Raw genomic sequence first — 18,184 nt, forward strand, 5'->3', positions numbered from 1 at the left:
TGTTCCTTAAAGGTGTAACACTGAAAATCTATTTTGCTTTCTTTTCTTGTTTGCTGTGATTCACATGGGTCATATTTAATTGAACTTTAAAATAAAATGTCACAGGACAGTGATATGCATGACACTTGAAAATCTATTGACTTATGACAGTGACATTGTTATTAGTACTGTGCTTAGCAGCAATGTGAAGTGAATGGGGCATCACTTACAAACTCTGTCACAGTTACTCAGCTCTGTCATTGTAATGTGAAGGCAACCATAGACAATATGGAAATTAATGAGTGTGGCTATGCTTCAAGAAATTTCATTTATGGACACTAAAATTTGACTTTTACATAATTTTTTTTTGAGACAGAGTTTTGCTCTTGTTGCCCAGGCTGGAGTGTAGTGGCACGATCTTGGCTTACCGTAACCTATGCGTCTTGTGTTCAAGCGATTCTCCTGCCTTAACCTCTCAAGTAGCTGGGATTACAGGCATGTGCCACCATGCCCAGCTAATTTTGTACTTTTAGTAGAGATGGGGTTTCTCCATGTTGGTCAGGCTGGTCTCGAACTCCTGACCTCAGGTGATCTACCCACATTGGCCTCCCAAAGTGTTGGGATTACAGGAGTGAGCCATCGTGCCCAGCAACTTTTACATAATTTTTATGTAACACGAAATATCCATTCTTCTTTTGATTTTTTCAATCATTTAAAAATGTAAAACCCATTCTTGCTTCACAGGCCATATAAAGGCAGGTGGCAGTCTGAATTTGGTCCTGGGGCCATAATTTGCTAATCCCCAGTTTAGAGTTTTGAAATATGCACATAGTTACTATGTCATCTGTTGAGCATGATTTGACACGTTCAAAAATGCCACATTTTCTGTGTGTTAGATGACAAAGTTAGGAGCTCTTGCCTCCAACAAGCCTTAATCATCATGCATTTTGCCCTTTTGGCTCTCTGAGCAGCACCATGGCGGTTGGCAAGAACAAGCGCCTTACGAAAGGCAGCAAAAAGGGAGCCAAGAAGAAAGTGGTTGATCCATTTTCTAAGAAAGATTGGTATGATGTGAAAGCACCCGCTATGTTCAACATAAGAAATATTGGAAAGACACTAGTCACCAGGACCCAAGGAACCAAACTTGCATCTGATGGCCTCAAGGGTCAAGTGTTTGAAGTTAATCTTGCTGATTTGCAGAATGATGAAGTTGCATTTAGGAAATTCAAGCTGATTACTGAAGATGTTCAGGGCAAAAACTGCCTGACTAATTTCCATGGCATGGATCTTACCCATGACAAAATGTGTTCCATGGTCAAAAAATGGCAGACAATGATTGAAGCTCATGTTGATGTCAAGACTACTGATGGTTACTTGCTTCGTCTGTTCTGTGTTGGTTTTACTAAAAAATGCAACAATCAGATACGGAAGACCTCTTATGCTCAGCACCAACAGGTCCACCAAATCCAGAAGAAGATGATGGAAATCATGATGCGAGAGGTGCAGACAAATGACTTGAAAGAAGTGGTCAATAAGTTGATTCCAGACAGCATTGGGAAATACATAGAAAAGGCTTGCCAATCTATTTATCCTCTCCATGATGTCTTCGTTAGAAAAGTAAAAATGCTGAAGAAGCCCAAGTTTGAATTGGGAAAACTCATGGAGCTTCATGGTAAAGGCAGTAGTTCTGGAAAAGCCGCTGGGGATGAGACAGGTGCTAAAGTTGAACGAGCTGATGGATATGAACCACCAGTCCAAGAATCTGTTTAAAGTTCAGACTTATAATAGTGGCAAATAAAAAGTCTTTGTGATGGAAAAAAAATCATCATGCATTTTATTACAAAATGGATACCCTGTGCCATTAACACATGGGGAGTTTAAACATTGCTAAAAAATTAGACTAAGTGATTGCCGGGGCACTTCTAATACTGAGATTCTCTGATTTCATGTGGATTTATTTTTCTTGAATATCTGGTTGAGATCCTTGGGTCAAAACCAATGATATAGGTCAAGTAATATGTGGAATATAGAAAGTAAATACTTGTCACAAAATTTAAAGAGAAAAAAAGGTAGACAGTGGGTTTGAGGTAGACTTTGGATTACATTACATGTAGTAGGTATTGTATCATAGTGAAGTAACTGTTAGGATAAGTTAGAGGATTGGGGATGTTCCTGGAAATGATGATGAAAAGTACTTCACAGAAGAAAAGATGTTGTCATTCAGATATTTAAAATATCTAAAATTACTTCATCCTAAATTTGGACACAATCAGTGCAAACAGGAATATAATGAGTTACATACGTGTCAAATCAGGATGTAGTTATCTGGAGATAACTACATCATTTATGAGACATAATTTATGAGATATAAACTTAGAGCTTTATATAACACATTGAAGATGAATGCATTGTTTGCGATTTATGGAGGCTATATATAACTCATTGTTCATTACGAGATTGACGCGATTATACCAAACTCTAGCAACCTACCTACAAGGCAGCTATTATTGCTCCATTTCACAGATACACACCTAAAAGTTAGAGAGGTTAGGTGACTTGATCAAATTTATGTGGTAAGAGATGGGGCTTGGATCCAAAACGTCTCTTTCCACTGTTATTTAAATATTTCCTTTCTTTGCTGGGTATGGTGGCTCACACCTGTAATCCCAGCTCTTAGGGAGGCAGAGGCAGGAGGATAGCTTGAGCCCAGGAGTTTGAGACCTGCTTAGGCAATATAGCGAGACCCTGTTCTCCACAAAAAGGAAAAAAAAAAAGACACAGAGAAAAGTGTAAAAATTTCCTTTCTTGACCTTTAGTTTGGATTGTGTGTATTCAATTATTTCACTGGCTAACAAAGTTTTCGTTTTATGGACTTCATTGGATAACAGAGTTTCCATTTTATGTCAAAATGACTTTCATGAGTCATTTTGACATAAAATGATAAATGCCTCATGCTTTATTCCCTCCTTCTCTAACTTCCTCATCCTCCTCCTACCTCCCACATATTCATTAATGCATTGCATTCATGAAGGTAAAAGTAGTTTTAAAAATATAAACTCCTGAGTCACTATGCCAATCAAATATAATAGCTATATGTCATATAGACTTTTCTTGGTGTTAGTCATAGAATAAGACTGGTTCAATGTGGATTATCGGTTTATGCATTTTGATTAAGTTTATTGGTTTCTTTCAAGATTTTTTGTGCTTAGATTACTGTATTATTGAGATTAATTTCATACTTCAATGTGGTAGACAGAATAATGGTTTCCCAAAAGATACCCACATCCTAATCTCTAAAAGTTTTGAATATGTTTTTGTAGGAGAGAAAATTTAATAAATTATTCTCACTCATCACAAGGTTCATGGCTGTCACCCCTAAAATGAAAAACAAATTAACAAGAGAAAAGCATAAGAAATTTACTTAACAAAAGTTTTATGGGGCTGGGCTCAGTAGCTTAGGCCTGTTATCCCAGCACTTTGGGAGGCTGAGGCAGGCAGATCACCTGAGGTCAGGAGTTCGAGACCAGCCTGGCCAATATGGTGAAACCTTGTCTCTACTAAAAATAGAAAAATTAGCCAGACATGGTGGTACATGTCTCTAATCCCAGGTACTTGGGAGGCTGAGGCAGAATTGCTTGAACCCAGGAGGCGGACGTCACAGTGAGCCAAGATTGCACCATTGCACTCTAGTCTGGGTGACAAGAGCAAGACTCTATCTCAAAAAAATATATATATATATATATGGGAATGAGAGCCTTCAGGAAAGAAGACCCCTAAACTCAGGGAAAACTGTATATTTGTATGCTTAGATTTGATGAAGATTGAAAAGTCATGTACTTTGGGAGGCCAAGGTGAGTGGATCACCTGAGGTCAGGAGTTTGAGACCAGCCTGCCCAACTCTCTAAACCCCATCTCTACTAAAAATACAAAAATTAGCTGGGCGTGGTGGTATGCACCTGTAGTCCCAGCTACTTGAAAGGCTGAGGCAGGAGAATAGCTTGAACCTGGGAGGCAGAGGTTGCAATGAGCTGAGATCACGGCACTACACTCCAGCCTGGGCAACAAAGCGAGGCTGTTTGAAAAAAAAAAAATCAAAGACATTGAATGAAATTTGCTACATAAGAAGTACTAAGAAATAATAGCTATAATGAATGGTTTTCCACATTGATCTAGTGATTCATGATGAACTGCTCTTAGTGAAAAATGAAGGCCTCATATCACAGGTGGTCAGTGTGGATATGGGTAGCTGTACTGTAAATAAGTCAGCTTCCACAGTGACTTCTCCCCTCCTCCCTCCACGCCCCAAAGCTGCTTAGGATGCAAATGAGGTATATCAGCTCCACTGGTCGACTTCACCTGCAGGCAGCCAGAGAGCAGCTTGACCCTCCACTGCGGAGTTAGGTGAGTTTATCCTCTTGGTCCAAACTGAAAGATTAGCTTTCAACAGGAAGCTAGTTCACTTTTTAAAAGATAAAGGCCTACAGTGGTTGGCCTGGAGGTAAATGCTGGCCTGCAGTGTCCGTTTTTCTGCCTGCAGGAGGGTTGTAGGGGTAGGGCTGGTGAAGTGGAGGGGGCTGTAGGTGAAAGTTGTTTTAAGCTCCTTGTTTTTGTTTCATTTCTCCTGCTCTCCTAGTTGTCAACTCTTGAGCCCATATTTCTACTGCCAAGAGATAGGCTTGCTAAGCTTCCTTGTGGGCATTCTCTGGAATGCAGACTCTTCTGCTTTCTCTGCAGCTTTCAGCTGCTCCCTTCTACCTGGAATTTGTTGAAGTCTCTTGTCTGCTATTGAATAAGCCTACTCTCTACCTTCCCTTTATCGTTATCAGTTTATTCCTTTTCCCACTTCCTTTGAGTCATTTCAGTGTGGTCTGGGGGCAAGGGTTGTGATTCAAGAGAGACAAACTTTGTGCTCAGAATAAAATGTTGATCCCTCAGCTGGGCACGGTGGCTCACCCCTGTAATCCCAGCAATTTTGGAGGCCTAGGCGAGTGGATCATGAGGTCAGGTGATCAAGATCATCCTGGCTAACAGGTGAAACTCTGTCTCTACTAAAAATTGAAAAAAATTAGCTGGGCGTGGTAGCACGGGCCTATAATTGCAGCTACTTGGAAGGCTGAGGCAGGAGAATCACTTGAACCCAGGAGGCGGAGATTGCACCACTGCACTCCAGCCTGGGCGACAGAGTGAGGCACTGTCTCAAAAAAAAAAAAAAAAAAAAAAAAGCTGATCCCTCAACCCCCCTCCTCCTCCTGTCTCATTTAATTTTGATTAAGTTTTACAATTATCCTGCAAAGGAAATATTACTATTCCAGTTCTACATATGAAAATGATAAAAGCTTTAGTGACACTTCTGGATCACATGACTAGTAAGTGATGATGCCTGGATTAAAATTCAGATCTTTCTAATAAAAAAAATTACATTTTTTTCCTCTAAGATCCAAGAATAGGGACTCATGAGGATAAACATGATAAGTACTTACGCATTTAGAATAAAATAAACATATTCATTATATAGATCTTGACACTATATGGACAAATTACTAAGATTATTATCTGAGTTTTTAAAAATTTAAGGTATGGATTTTTTTACGCATTGCTGATAATGGTGTTTGGATTCTGTAGTTATGGAAGCCATGATTGGGAGGATTTTGAGTCTTAAGACTGGAAGGCTTGTGTCTTGTACTCTTACCAGTTCCAGGCAGTGTTTATTACCAGTTCAGATATATCAGGCACAAGGAGACCTGGACTTTTCATTCTGCTCCAAGACCCTGTAGGTGGCAAAGGCCTTCAGCCATGTTCCCCAGAAGCAAATGCAGTATAGATGTAGAACGAGTCAGTTAATCCAAAACCACCACTGGGTATGAATCATAATCTCAGTAAGAGTCACCTTTTCTCTGCTAGGCATGGTGACTCAGGCCTGTAATCTCAGCACTTTGGGAGGCCGAGGAGGATGGATTACCTGAGGTCAGGAGTTCAAGACCAGCCTGGCCAATATGGTGAAACCTGTATCTAATAAAAATCCAAAAACTAGCTGAGTGTGGTGGCGGGCACCTGTAATCCCAGCTACTTGGGAGGTTGAGGCTAAGGCAAAAGAATAGTTTGAACCCAGGAGATTCAAATGATTAAGTTAAGGTCACAGTGAGCCGAGATCTTGCCATTGCACTCCAGCCTAGGCCACAGGAATGAAACTCCATCTCAAAAAAAAAAAAAAGACCAGTTACCTTTTCTCTTTCTAAAACATGATTAAAAAAACGTTAAAAGGTCTGTCAGGAGTTTTATGGATGTATGGTGAAAATATTACTAATCATCATAATCCAATAACTCCTTGAATTTGGATTTGAAAAAATGAATAGTACACCAAAAATTATATGTTTTATTGCCTCACAACAATCTCTCAGTAAATGCATTCTGAGATGAAAAGGAAATTATCTCTGTATTTAACCAAAAATGCAACATTCAATTGTTCAGTTGAGTTTAGTTGCTCTAAGACCTGTGGCTGAGGAAAGTCATCAAACCATAGGGTACTTATTACTTTTTGGAGAAAATTTCTAAGTTTAGCATTTACAAATAAAACTTATTTGGAAGATAGAGCATGCATGGTTCTTCTGAAGACTAGCATCTGCAGCTGGACTTCTTCCTCATGACCAGATGACCATTAAGATCAAACTTTGTGATTAGTTATCAAGAAAAATATATGATTTTGACTATGACTTAGCAACTTGAACATCTTTAGCAGTTTGCAGATAAGTCAAACTTAAGAATCAGAGGTATAAATATTCAGGGAAATAAATGATAGAAGAATAAAATTTTCTAACTAAATCTGAAAATATGATGAATTGATTCAGATATCTAATAAGACAGCATATTACAATGTTAAGTGTTACTAGTTTCCTGCCCAATTTGAAATTTTTCCTTATATAGAAAAGGGCTTATTTTATTTATCAGATATAGCACCTAGTTGGTATGCTTAACCAAATAAAATTCTAGTTAATTAATGTGCAACTTTTCTCTTTCTTAGCTGAAATATTTTAGTAGTCATTCTATTTATTAAGATTGCTATACTTTTAACAATTTAGATATAGAAATATGTGTATGCATAAGATGTAAGAAATGGGGTGTAGCTTTTGTAAAGTCAATGAATGACTACAGTTGAAAGAATACCCATGTATTTTAACAACTAGTGCTGTAGCCAAAACATGTCTGCTTACATTCTTCATTTCTCATAAGTGGAATTTCTTGTGAAAGGTTTTGTTTGTATTGCTATAGTCAGAGAAAAATGCACTCATTGGAGAGTTGGACATGGAATTTTCTGAAAGAATAAAAAGCACATGTTCTGACCATCACCACCTGTCTCAGTCTCAGCTCAGATTTGAACCCAAAGTTTTAAAAAACTTAAGCATCTAAATTTATTATTGTTGTTTATGATACAGTGGCTTCTGATTCTAAGAAGACAATCAAGGAGCCAGGATTTGCTAGAAAGCAGTTTACCAAATATAGGGGAACCTGGGATATCTTCACTTGCAACATGCATTATAATGGAAGTAATATCTCCTATCTTTTATAATGCAGTATAATTTTATATCTATTTTGGAATGGCTTCTTATTGTAGGATAAATTGGTGTTGACCTAAATTGTTCAAATACTTCATATGTGTTCCTACAGTAATATAATCGTGTTCAAAATAAATCCCCACTGTAATCTGTCCATACTCAAATTGGAAAAATAAAAAACTTTATGTTTGGTTGATATACTTCTACATCCACTCTATAAGTGAGAATAGGACCGTCCCCACCTTCCCTCCAGATTTAGAGCTCAAATGTGTTTCAGATTAACCTCTCAAATATATACAATTCAGTTAACGTGTTTAAAACATATTGATTCCCACTAGGCAGTTCCACCTGGGAGGAACTGATTTCTATCTAAGTATGTAAACTTTTGCTTTTCCCCTGGTCAAACACGTATACATACACACTCACACATACACTCACACAGTGAATGTTTTCACATTGAAACTGAAGATGTAAATGAAGGCCTGCAGTCTCTGTCTGGTTCTAGTTACAAGGTCTGTTTGTTGACATCACAGATGAAGGCCTGCTGTGTCTCTGGCTCTGTCTACTCCATTTCCCCTCTAATTAGACTTTGCCCTCAATTAAGTTAATGATGCAACTTTTCCTATAGATCATTTGCCCTTTCAATCAATTAACAGAATATGAAGGGTGCATCCCTCCTTGGCTTGGGATTCATTTGCCCGAGGGCAGACTGTTCTGCTCCCAGGAGTACCACGTAAGCAAGAGCAAGATGTTTACTATATCACATATTATCCCTAAGAAAATCAGGCCTAATGGAAGCCTTAACTAAACTGCACTTCATTATTGATTTGTGTCGGTAAAGAATTTATCTGAAATACTAGACCAGGTCAAAAATATTAATGGGAGTGTTGTAAATATAAGGCAGTTCAAAACAAATTTAGGGTCAATATTTTAAAAGAGAAAATAAAGACTCCTGCAATGTCAAGTGGAATTATGAAACACACACACACACAGACACCCCTACACCCCTGCCTAAATGATCTGAGCAAATACTTGAGGTTTCTATCATTTATGGGGGAAATCACAATGGTCTCCCTCAGACAAGATTATTTTTGATTTCTCTCAGACTGTACTTAAAGATTTCAGAATGCATTTAAATATAATTTGGTTTTAAATAATAAAGATAACAAGAACCCATATGTCATTTGTACCAATATTTGAATGATGCAAAGATCAAGATTTTAAGATAAAGTTAGCTGATGCGTTCTTAAAACATGTGAAGATTAGGTTAAAAAAGACAAATATGACAGTTTAGCATTTTAATGAAAGGCAGGGTTGAAATAGACATAGAACTGCAGCAGGGTTCTACACGGAATAGAAATACTAACTCTACATAGATCATAAATCTCCTGCAGAAGATTGTTTGTTTGACAGAATGTGGCCATTCTGTTATTTAAACAAAGGCATGTTTTCCCATCTTTTTTTTTCCCCCATAGTAGGTGAAATCTCTTCAAAATAAAATAGAACTTGACTTTTCTCCTCCAGCTTTATTAAAGTGTAATTGACACAAATTGTATATATTCAAGGTGTACAATGTGATGTTTTGATATGTGTATTACATTGTGAAATGATTTCCATAATCGAGTTAATTAACATACCCATCACCTCACAGGGTTGCTTTTTTGGGTGTATGTAGTAAGAATGGTTAAGATGTACTCACTTAAGGAATTTCAAGTATTCTGTGTACATTATTATAATTTAATTATTTATTTATTTGAGACAGGGTGTTTGTCTGTTACCCAGGCTGGAGGGCAGTGGTGTTTTCATGGCTCACTGTAGCCTCCCCTTTGCAGGCTCAAGTGACCCTCCCACCTCAGCCTTCCAAGTAGCTGGGAACAGGCATGGAACATTATGTCTGGCTATATTTTTGATTTTTTGTAGAGGTAGGGTTTCACTCTATTGCCCTGGCATGTCTCAAACACCTGGGCTCAAGCAATCCTTCTGCTTCCACTTCCCAAACTGCTGGGATTATAGATGTGAGCCACTGTGCCCAGCCTTATGTACATTATTATTAAATAGAGTCACCATGCTGTATATTAAGTCTCCCAAATTTATTTATCTTATAACTGCAATTTTGTACCCTTTGACCAACATCTCCCCATTTCCTGAATCCCTCAACCCCTGGTAACCACCCTTTTATTCTGTTTCTATGAGTTTACTTTTTTAGGTTCCCCATAAAGCACTTGGGATTTGATAGAAGATTCAGACAAAAAGAAATACCTCCACTAAAAAGTTGTTAAAATCTTACATTACTAACACAGTCTAAGGGAACAGCGTTTGTAGAATTTTGCCCATGGAAGAAGAGATTGAAAAAAGACTATGTCAAAAAATGTAAACGATTGAAGGAATGTTATTTAAGCAGATTTCTCATTTCACTGAATAAAGAAAGGTAGGAAGCTCAAATTATAGCAGATTTAAATTAGACACTAGGAGAACATTGCACCTGGAAGGATTATAAGCAATAACTACATACGTAAACTATGGAGATGTTGTCTCCAAAGAAGTTGAATACAAAAGCATAAAGATCTTTTTTTTTGAGATGGAATCTTGCTCTATTGCCTAGGCTGGAGTGCAGTGGCGCGATCTCGGCTCACTACAAACTCCGACTCTCGGATTCAATCGATTCTTCTGCCTCAGCCTCCCGAGTAGCTGGGACTACAGGCGCCCGCCATCACGCCTGGCTAATTTTTGTATTTTTAGTAGAGACAGTTTCCCCATGTTGGCCAGGCTGGTCTTGAACTCCTGACCTTAGGTTATCCACCCGCCTCGGCCTCCCAAAGCGCTGGGATTACAGGCATGAGCCACCGTGCTGGGCCAGAGCTCATTTTTAGTGGAGATAACATGAAAGATTGTTCACCCCTTTAATATTAAGGATTGAGTGATTTTTGGGTTGCCTTCCTCACTTCCTAAAGACTTTTTGTCTCTAGTCTGTACATGTGTACTTATCATCTGTTTTACCTCTAGCAGGGCAGAATCCATATCAAACCTTGTATACACGAGAACATAATCGCACCTGGAGCGTGGAGGCAGGGCATATGAATAGTTTAAAATTTTATGTCGTATTTGGATGTTAGCCTGAAGAAAGCAGGAAGTCATGGAAGGTTTCAAAGCACTCTGCATTGAACAAGCTCAGGTTATGTACATACCACTCCAGGGGTATTTAGCTTTAGATCATTAAGCGTCAGGCATGAGTGAAGACACCAATGGGTTAAATTCATATTGATTCAATTTCGGTATATCCAAACCTTAACTCATGATTTCCCTTCAGAGACAGTGTTCATCTTATTTCTAATTTTTCTATTGGTAGCAATGTTCTTGCCACACAGCAAAGTAACAATCACTAACAGAGCACCTTTGAGGTAAAAGCAACACAGCCCACCTATCAAAGGTTCATTTAGACCTCGAGAAGGGGAAACGATTTAATTTTTCCTTTTTTTGGAGTTTTGCTCTTGTTGTCCAGGCTGGAGTACAATGGCACAATCTCGGCTCACTGCAACCTCCACCTCCCGGGTTCAAGTGATTGTCCTGCCTCTGCTTCCGAAGTAGCTGGGATTACAGGAGTGTACCACCATGCCTGGCTAATTTTATATTTTTAGTAGAGATGGGGTTTCTCCTCCATGTTGGTCAGGCTGGTCTCAAACTCCGGACCTCAGGTGATCCACCCGCCTCAGCCTCCCAAAGTGCTGGGATTACAGGCCTGAGCCACTGCACCTGGCCAAAATGATTTAATATAAGCCCAAAGGTAATAAGGCACAGAAATAGGATTCTAGTCCAGTTAGAAACTAATCTATAGCCATGTTCCAGTATATAATCAAAGTTAAATGATAATTAATAGAAATGACAAAAAACAGTAACATTCAAGTTACTTTGGGATATGGAACCAGGTCAAAGCATGAATCGGGATACTGAACAACACCCCAGGAAGAGATGGATGCTTTCCCTCAAGAGGAGAGCAACTCAGGCAAGAAAGAAGAAAAGTTAGATTCTCAGAAGCCATTCTAGGGAAAGCATGCTTAACTAGCCTTGGGAGTATGAAGATTGTAGTTCCCGGTACCAAAGGCATAACCCACTGCTGATATAATCAGGCAGATATTCTACAGCCATTTTGTACAATTTATAGGCTCTTGGGCTAATGAATGAACAATTTTATTACTTTCATTTCTTCTTTAAGGGTTTGTGGAATATTAACTGTAAATAAGTAGCTGATCCATAATTCAGATATATAAGCATCCAGAATTCATTGATGATAATTTAAAAATATCCCCATCTGTATGTCCGTGGACCACAGTCTGTTTCATCCTTCCCATGTGAGCATCGTTTCACATGGAACTTCATCCGGCCTTTCTCAAATTGCTAGACTGTTTCTGAGACAGGACTGGCTCCACTTCAATTTAGTGGATGTGGAGGACTGGCATACTAAAATTAAAAAAAACAACACTATTTCCCCCATTCACTCTGAATTTAGCTGATGGTACTGTACTAGACAGCAAAGCAATAGATCAATGAAAGATTTGGGAGCCAAAAATGTGTTGCCCTATTCAAGCAACTTCTTTATTTTCTTTCCTGTGAATAAATGCCTTCCTCACTCTTCCTTTGGGTAGTCTTTCAAACAGAAGATGGTTAAGTTGGCCAGGCGAGGTGGCTCACACCTGTAATCCCAGCATGTTGGGAAGTCGAAGAGGGTAGATCACCTGAGGTCAGGAGTTTGAGACTAGCCTGACCAACATAGAGAAACCCCATCTACTAAAAATATAAAATTAGCTGGGTGTGGTGGTGCATGCCTATATTCCCAGCTACTTGGTAGGCTGAGGCAGGAGAATCACTTGAACCTGGGAGGTGGAGGTTGCGATGAGCTGAGATCGAGCCATTGCACTCCAGCCTAGTTAACAAGAGTGAAACTCCGTCTTAAAAAAAAAGGACAGTTAAGTTAGGTTCTGTGGTTGTTTGGTTAATTCCTTGCTACGAAGAATTAGGACAATGTCATCGCCATTATAATCTTTAATGTGTACCATTTTTCTGTTTCTTTTTTCAGCAATACCTTTGGTCCGTGGTGTTCTTATCTTCTAGAATACACGATTAGCCAGTGAAAAACTCACAACTAGTCTATCCAGTAGAGGAAAGTTCTTGTGGTAAGTATCAGAAATACTTAATTAAGTATAAAGTACACATCTCAACTTATGCAAATAGATTGATGATGTCAAAAACATTGATCAGTTTAGAGAAGTCCACATCATGTCATTTTCCAAACTCACTTTTGATATTACTATTTTTTTTTGTGCTACTTTACTTTTTATTTACATACTTCTCAATATATTGTTTTTCTAGTGGCCCAATTCACTCTAAGGCTGCTACCCTCAATAAGGGTAGTTAGTAACACTAAGACTGAAACTCTAATTTTTTCGTCTCTTCTCAAGGTTTGCATTTTTTCTGTTCTGGAGGTCCCACCCAGTTCTCCTCATCTCTTCCTCCCGCATGGAGGGCTTTCAGTCTTCCCTTGTGATCCAACATCTTTCCCTAGATAATTCCTCTTAGTCATTTTATTTAATTTTTGTACATGAAATATTTTTAATGGTTGTAGCTATATATTTTGCATGTAAAGTCAAAAAGCTTAAATGTAAAATTATTTCACTAAAAATGCTAGCTGAAAGAAAATATATATAATTTTCAACTTTAAAAAAAAAAAAACATCAGCGAGAGTTGGAACAGCTGAGGAGGCTCTGGGATATATTGACTTTACGCCACATGAAACCCCAGGCTCAGAACAAGGACTGGTCGATACCGACACATCTGAAACTTCCCAGAGTTATTTTTAACCAATGTTCCTAAAACTGATGTCAGTGTATTCAGATCCTCTAATAACTGAAAAAAGTTGGTTTTAATATTGAAGGTAATTCAGAAAAATTCATAAAAATATACTTTAAATCACTTTTGCCAAACCCCTGAGATGACATTGTTAAAATTTTACAGATGTAAAGAAACTAAGATTCAGAGATGTAAACAATTTCATAAAGTCACACACGACTAAATAGTAGAGTCAGATTCAAACCCAGGTATTTTGGTTGAAAGTCCAAATATCACAGGGGGTCTCGAGAGACAAAGTAGGTCTGAAAGTTGCTATTGCCGCTCCCACAGTCATCATTCTGGGACAGCAAAATTACACAGGGCTATTTGGTTCTATAGCAAGCGTATTCTCTGCTTCTGTACTTCAGAGTTTTCTGTGCATTTTTATGTTATCAGTTTGCCCATCCTAGAAACAACCCTTCCCATGGTTGCTGAGAAATAAGGAACTGAAGAGTCTCAGACCAGATGAGATAACTGAGACTGCTTAATCACTAAACTTAATTTTATCCTCAACTACAAGTCATGGCATTGGCTAACTGCTTTTTACCTGGGGACAGTAAAAAATTAGAGGGGTGTGTGTGTGTGTGTGAAGGGGAGGTTAGCACTCTAGCATCAAGAGCTATAATTGCTACACAGAATAGAACTTTTATTTATTTATTTTTTGACAGGGAGTCTTGCTGTTGTTGCTCAGGCTGGAGTGCAATGGCACGATCTCGGCTCACTGCAACCTCTACTTCCCAGGTGCAAGCGATTCTGCTGCCTCAGCCTTCAGAGTAGCTGGGATTACAGGCGCCCACCACCATGCCTGGCTAAGTTTTGTATTTTTAGTAGAGACAGGGTTTCACCATGTTGGCCAGGCTAGTCTCAAACTCCTGACCTCAGGTGATCCACCCACCTTGGCCTCCCAGAGTGCTGAAATTACATGCATGAGCCACTGTGCCCAGCCTAGAATAGAACTTTTAACTGTTTTCTGGATGGTTACGCTGGGCAAAAATGAGTAGCAATTGTGGGAGCATGTAACAGAACATATAATTTGCACTGTGAGTTTTTTGTGTTTGTGTGCATGCTTTCTAGTTATTAGAAAACCTTCAGAGCCATTTTTTACTCTTGCAGCAAGGCTATAAGCGCTTCACATGTTGCCTACGGTATTCTCATTCAAAGCAGTGATGTGTTTCTTCTCTTCCATCTGTATCTATTATCACATGCACATTTAGACCATGTCTTACATATACATGTACATGTGTGTTTGCATATGTATACATACCACATATACATAGTATACATCAATATAAATCTATGTAAGATATGAATGCAAATAATATTTTATGCTGGAAGCAGTGGCTCATGCCTGTAATCCCAGCACTTTGGGAGGCTGGGGCAAAAGAATCACTTGAAGTCAGGAGTTCAAGACCAACGTGGTGAAACCCCGTCTCTACCAAAAATACAAAAATTAGCTAAGCAAGGTGGTGCGCTCTTGTAATCCCAGCTATTTGAGAGGCTGAGGCAGGAGAATCACCTGAACCTGAGAGCTGAGATTGCAATATTGCACTCAAGTCTGGGTGACAGAGTGAGACTCTGCCACAGGGAATAAAAAAGAAGAATATTTTAAAAAATACTCTAAAACTTACAAAATATTCAAATAAGTGCTGCTCTCTACAGAGGAGGTTGATATCTTGGGAAGCCATGTAAGTCATTATGATTATAACACTATAAATCAAACTATTTGGAATGCCCCTTTTGGAATTTCTTTCAGAACCCCTGTAATTTCAGTGAAAATGAGATTAATATACAAAGTGAATAAATTAGGTAATTTAGCTTAATAGTCTTTTGGTGGTGCTTGTTGATTGCGGACAGCATGGCACAGGGGTGTGCAGTCATTAAAGAGAGCAATGAGTGTGTAGGACTTATAAACTGGCTCTAAATTACAAGTCTAACAATACAATTGACTTCCTAAAGACTAACTCGTCATCAATACTATCCAAGTAAAGGTAAGAGCACTACTAGAGTTATGCTGCAGTTCTGACATTTTGCTCCATTGCTGGGTTCCTATATCCAATTATTTGACATCTCCACATGGAAGATGGCCAAAACCAAACCCTTGATTTTTCTGCCTCAAATTTGTCTCACCATCTTTCTCATCTCAGGAAATGGTAACACTTTCTACCAAAGATCCAGAGGCCAACCATGATTCATCCCTTTTCTTCATCTTTCTAGTTGAAATCAACTAGCAATCCTATCAGCTATCTCTGAAACATATACTCTGAATCTTTGCACTGTTTCTCACTAACTAAACCTACCTGTGGACACATGTCTCTTGCCTGAACTATTTACTTCAACATCTTTTTAACTTGTCTTCTTTCCTTTCCACCTGCTTCCTTCGAACCTATTTTCTACACAGGAACCAGAATAAAAGTTTTGAAACATAAATTGCATCTTACCATTGTCCTGCTTACAACTCTTCAGTGACCTCCTTTTTACTAACACATACAACTCATACTCCCAACCTTGGCACTAAGTTAAGGGAACCTTTTAAATATTTATCATAACATCCATGATCAGACTCACACTCTGAACCCATTTTGCGGGGCTCTTTCCACGATGAATCTTCAGCCACGCTGATTTTCTTTTGCTTCCTCAAAGAGTCAAACCTGGTTTTGCTCTGGGGCCTTTGTGTTGGCTGGTCTTTCTTCCTGTGGTCTTTTTCACATGCCAACAGAAACCCTTAAAGTTAGGTTTCAACTGAAATGTCACCTCTTTAGAGAATCCTTCTTCTTTTTTTTTTTTTGAGATGGAATGTTGCTCTGTCTACTAGGCTGGAGTGTAATGGTGTGATCTCTGCTCACTGCAACCTCTGCCTCCCGGGTTCAAGTGATTCTCCTGCCTCAGCCTTCCGAACAGCTGAGACTACAGTTTTGCACCACCACACCCAGCTAATTTTTGTATTTTTAGTAGAGATAGGGTTTCAATATATTGTTCAGGCTGGTCTCAAACTCCTGACCTTGTGATCTACCTGCCTCTGCCTCCCAAAGTGCTGGGATTACAGGAGTAAGCCACCATACCTGGCCTGGAGAATCCTTCTGTAGTGGGTTGAAATGGTGATCCTCAAACAGATATGTCCACTTCCTAACACCTAGAATGTGTGGATTTGGCCTTATTTTCAAAAAGAGTCTTTGCTAATGTAATTAAGACTCTCTAGATGATCCTAAATTACGCAGGTGGGCTTTAAATCCATAACAAGTGTCTTTATGAGACACACAAAAGAGAGATGCAGATTGAGGAGAAGGCCATGTGAAGACTGAGGCAGAGATTAAAGTTAGGTAGCCTCAAATTGAGAAATGCATTAAGCAACCAGAAACTGGAAGAGACAAGACAGGGGTCTCCCCTAGAGCCTTTGGAGGGAGCACAAGCCTGCTTCTATCTTGATTTTGGATGTCTGGCCTCCAGGGCTGTGAAAGGATATTTTTATGTTGTTTTATGTTACCTTGTATGTGATAATTTTTTAATGGCAAGCCTAGGAAACCAACACACCTTCCCTGACCATCCAAAGTAGCCATGCAGTTACCATCACCGTTTTGTTTTCTTCATGACACATCGCTATGTGATTCTTTTATTTTCTCATTTTTTTCTCTCTCACTTATGATGTAAAAGATTCACTCACTTATAATTTTAAGAGAGCAACTGTATTTTTTTATTATACTTTAAGTTCTGGGGTACATGTGCAGAACATGTAGGTTTGTTACATAGCTATACACGTGCCATGGTGGTTTGCTGCATCCAACACCCCATCATCTACATTAGATATTTCTCCTAATGCTATCCCTCCCCAATGCCACCACCCCTGCTCTCCCTCCCCTAGTCCCCCCTCCTTTTGACAGGCCACAGTGTGTGATGTTCCCCTCCCTGTCTCCATATGTTCTCATTGTTCAACACCCATTTATAGGTGAGAACATGAGGTGTTTGATTTTCTGTTCTTGTGTCAGTTTGCTGAGAATGATGGTTTCCAGTTTCATCCATGTCCCTGCAAAGGACATGAACTCATCCTTTTTTATGGCTGCATAGTATTCCGTGATATATATGTGCCAAATTTTCTTTATCCAGTCTATCATCGATGGGCATTTGGATTGGTTCCAAGTCCTTGCTATTGCGAACAGTGCTGCAATAAACATATGTGTGCATGTGTCTTTATAATAGAATGATTTATAATCCTTTGGGTATATACCCAATAATGGGATTACTGTGTCAAGTGGTATGTCTATTTCTAGATCCTTGAGGAATCGTCACACTGTCTTCCACAATGGTTGAACTAATTTACACTCCCACCAACAGTGTAAAAGCATTCCTATTTCTCCACATCCTCTCTAGCATCTGTTGTCTCCTGATTTTTTAATGATCGCCATTCTAACTGGTGTGAAATGGTATCTCAATATGGTTTTGATTTGTATTTCTCTGATGACCAGTGATGATGAGCTTTTTTTCATATGTCTGTTGACTGCATCAATGTCTTCTTTTGAAAAGTGTCTGTTCATATCCTTTGCCCACTTTTTGATGGGGTTGTTTTTTCTTGTAAATTTAAGTTATTTGTAGAGTCTGGATATTAGCCCTTTGTCAGATGTTACATTTATGATGTAAAAGATTCTCTCATTTAGAATTTTAAGAGAGCAACTGTATTCTTTTTTATCTCCACTGTCATTTTTAGAGCCTATCCCCATGTCTGAAAATACAGTAGGCATATGACAAATATTTGTGGAATAGATAAACAAATCATATACTGTGAA

The 18,184-nt window shown here is 38.8% G+C and overlaps 1 protein-coding gene across 1 annotated transcript; it reads left to right on the forward strand.

The window, feature by feature from the left end:
• The first annotated feature begins 945 nt into the window (after nucleotides 1-945).
• On the forward strand, nucleotides 946-1,795 carry LOC105712350 (small ribosomal subunit protein eS1-like). The gene has a single exon (XM_064362250.1). The coding sequence runs from the start codon at nucleotides 955-957 to the stop codon at nucleotides 1,747-1,749; it is 795 nt and encodes a 264-aa protein (XP_064218320.1). The 5' UTR covers nucleotides 946-954; the 3' UTR covers nucleotides 1,750-1,795.
• Nucleotides 1,796-18,184: the final 16,389 nt, after the last annotated feature.

Source organism: Aotus nancymaae, unplaced genomic scaffold (genome assembly GCF_030222135.1).
Source record: "Aotus nancymaae isolate 86718 unplaced genomic scaffold, 86718_ANA_hifiasm-v0.15.2.pri h1tg000048l, whole genome shotgun sequence".
Classification (NCBI taxonomy): domain Eukaryota; kingdom Metazoa; phylum Chordata; class Mammalia; order Primates; family Aotidae; genus Aotus; species Aotus nancymaae.

What these genes read in the sequence shown, in the direction of transcription:
- LOC105712350 (XM_064362250.1), top strand. Translation starts at nt 955, where the DNA reads ATGGCGGTTGGCAAGAACAAGCGCCTTACGAAAGGCAGCAAAAAGGGA.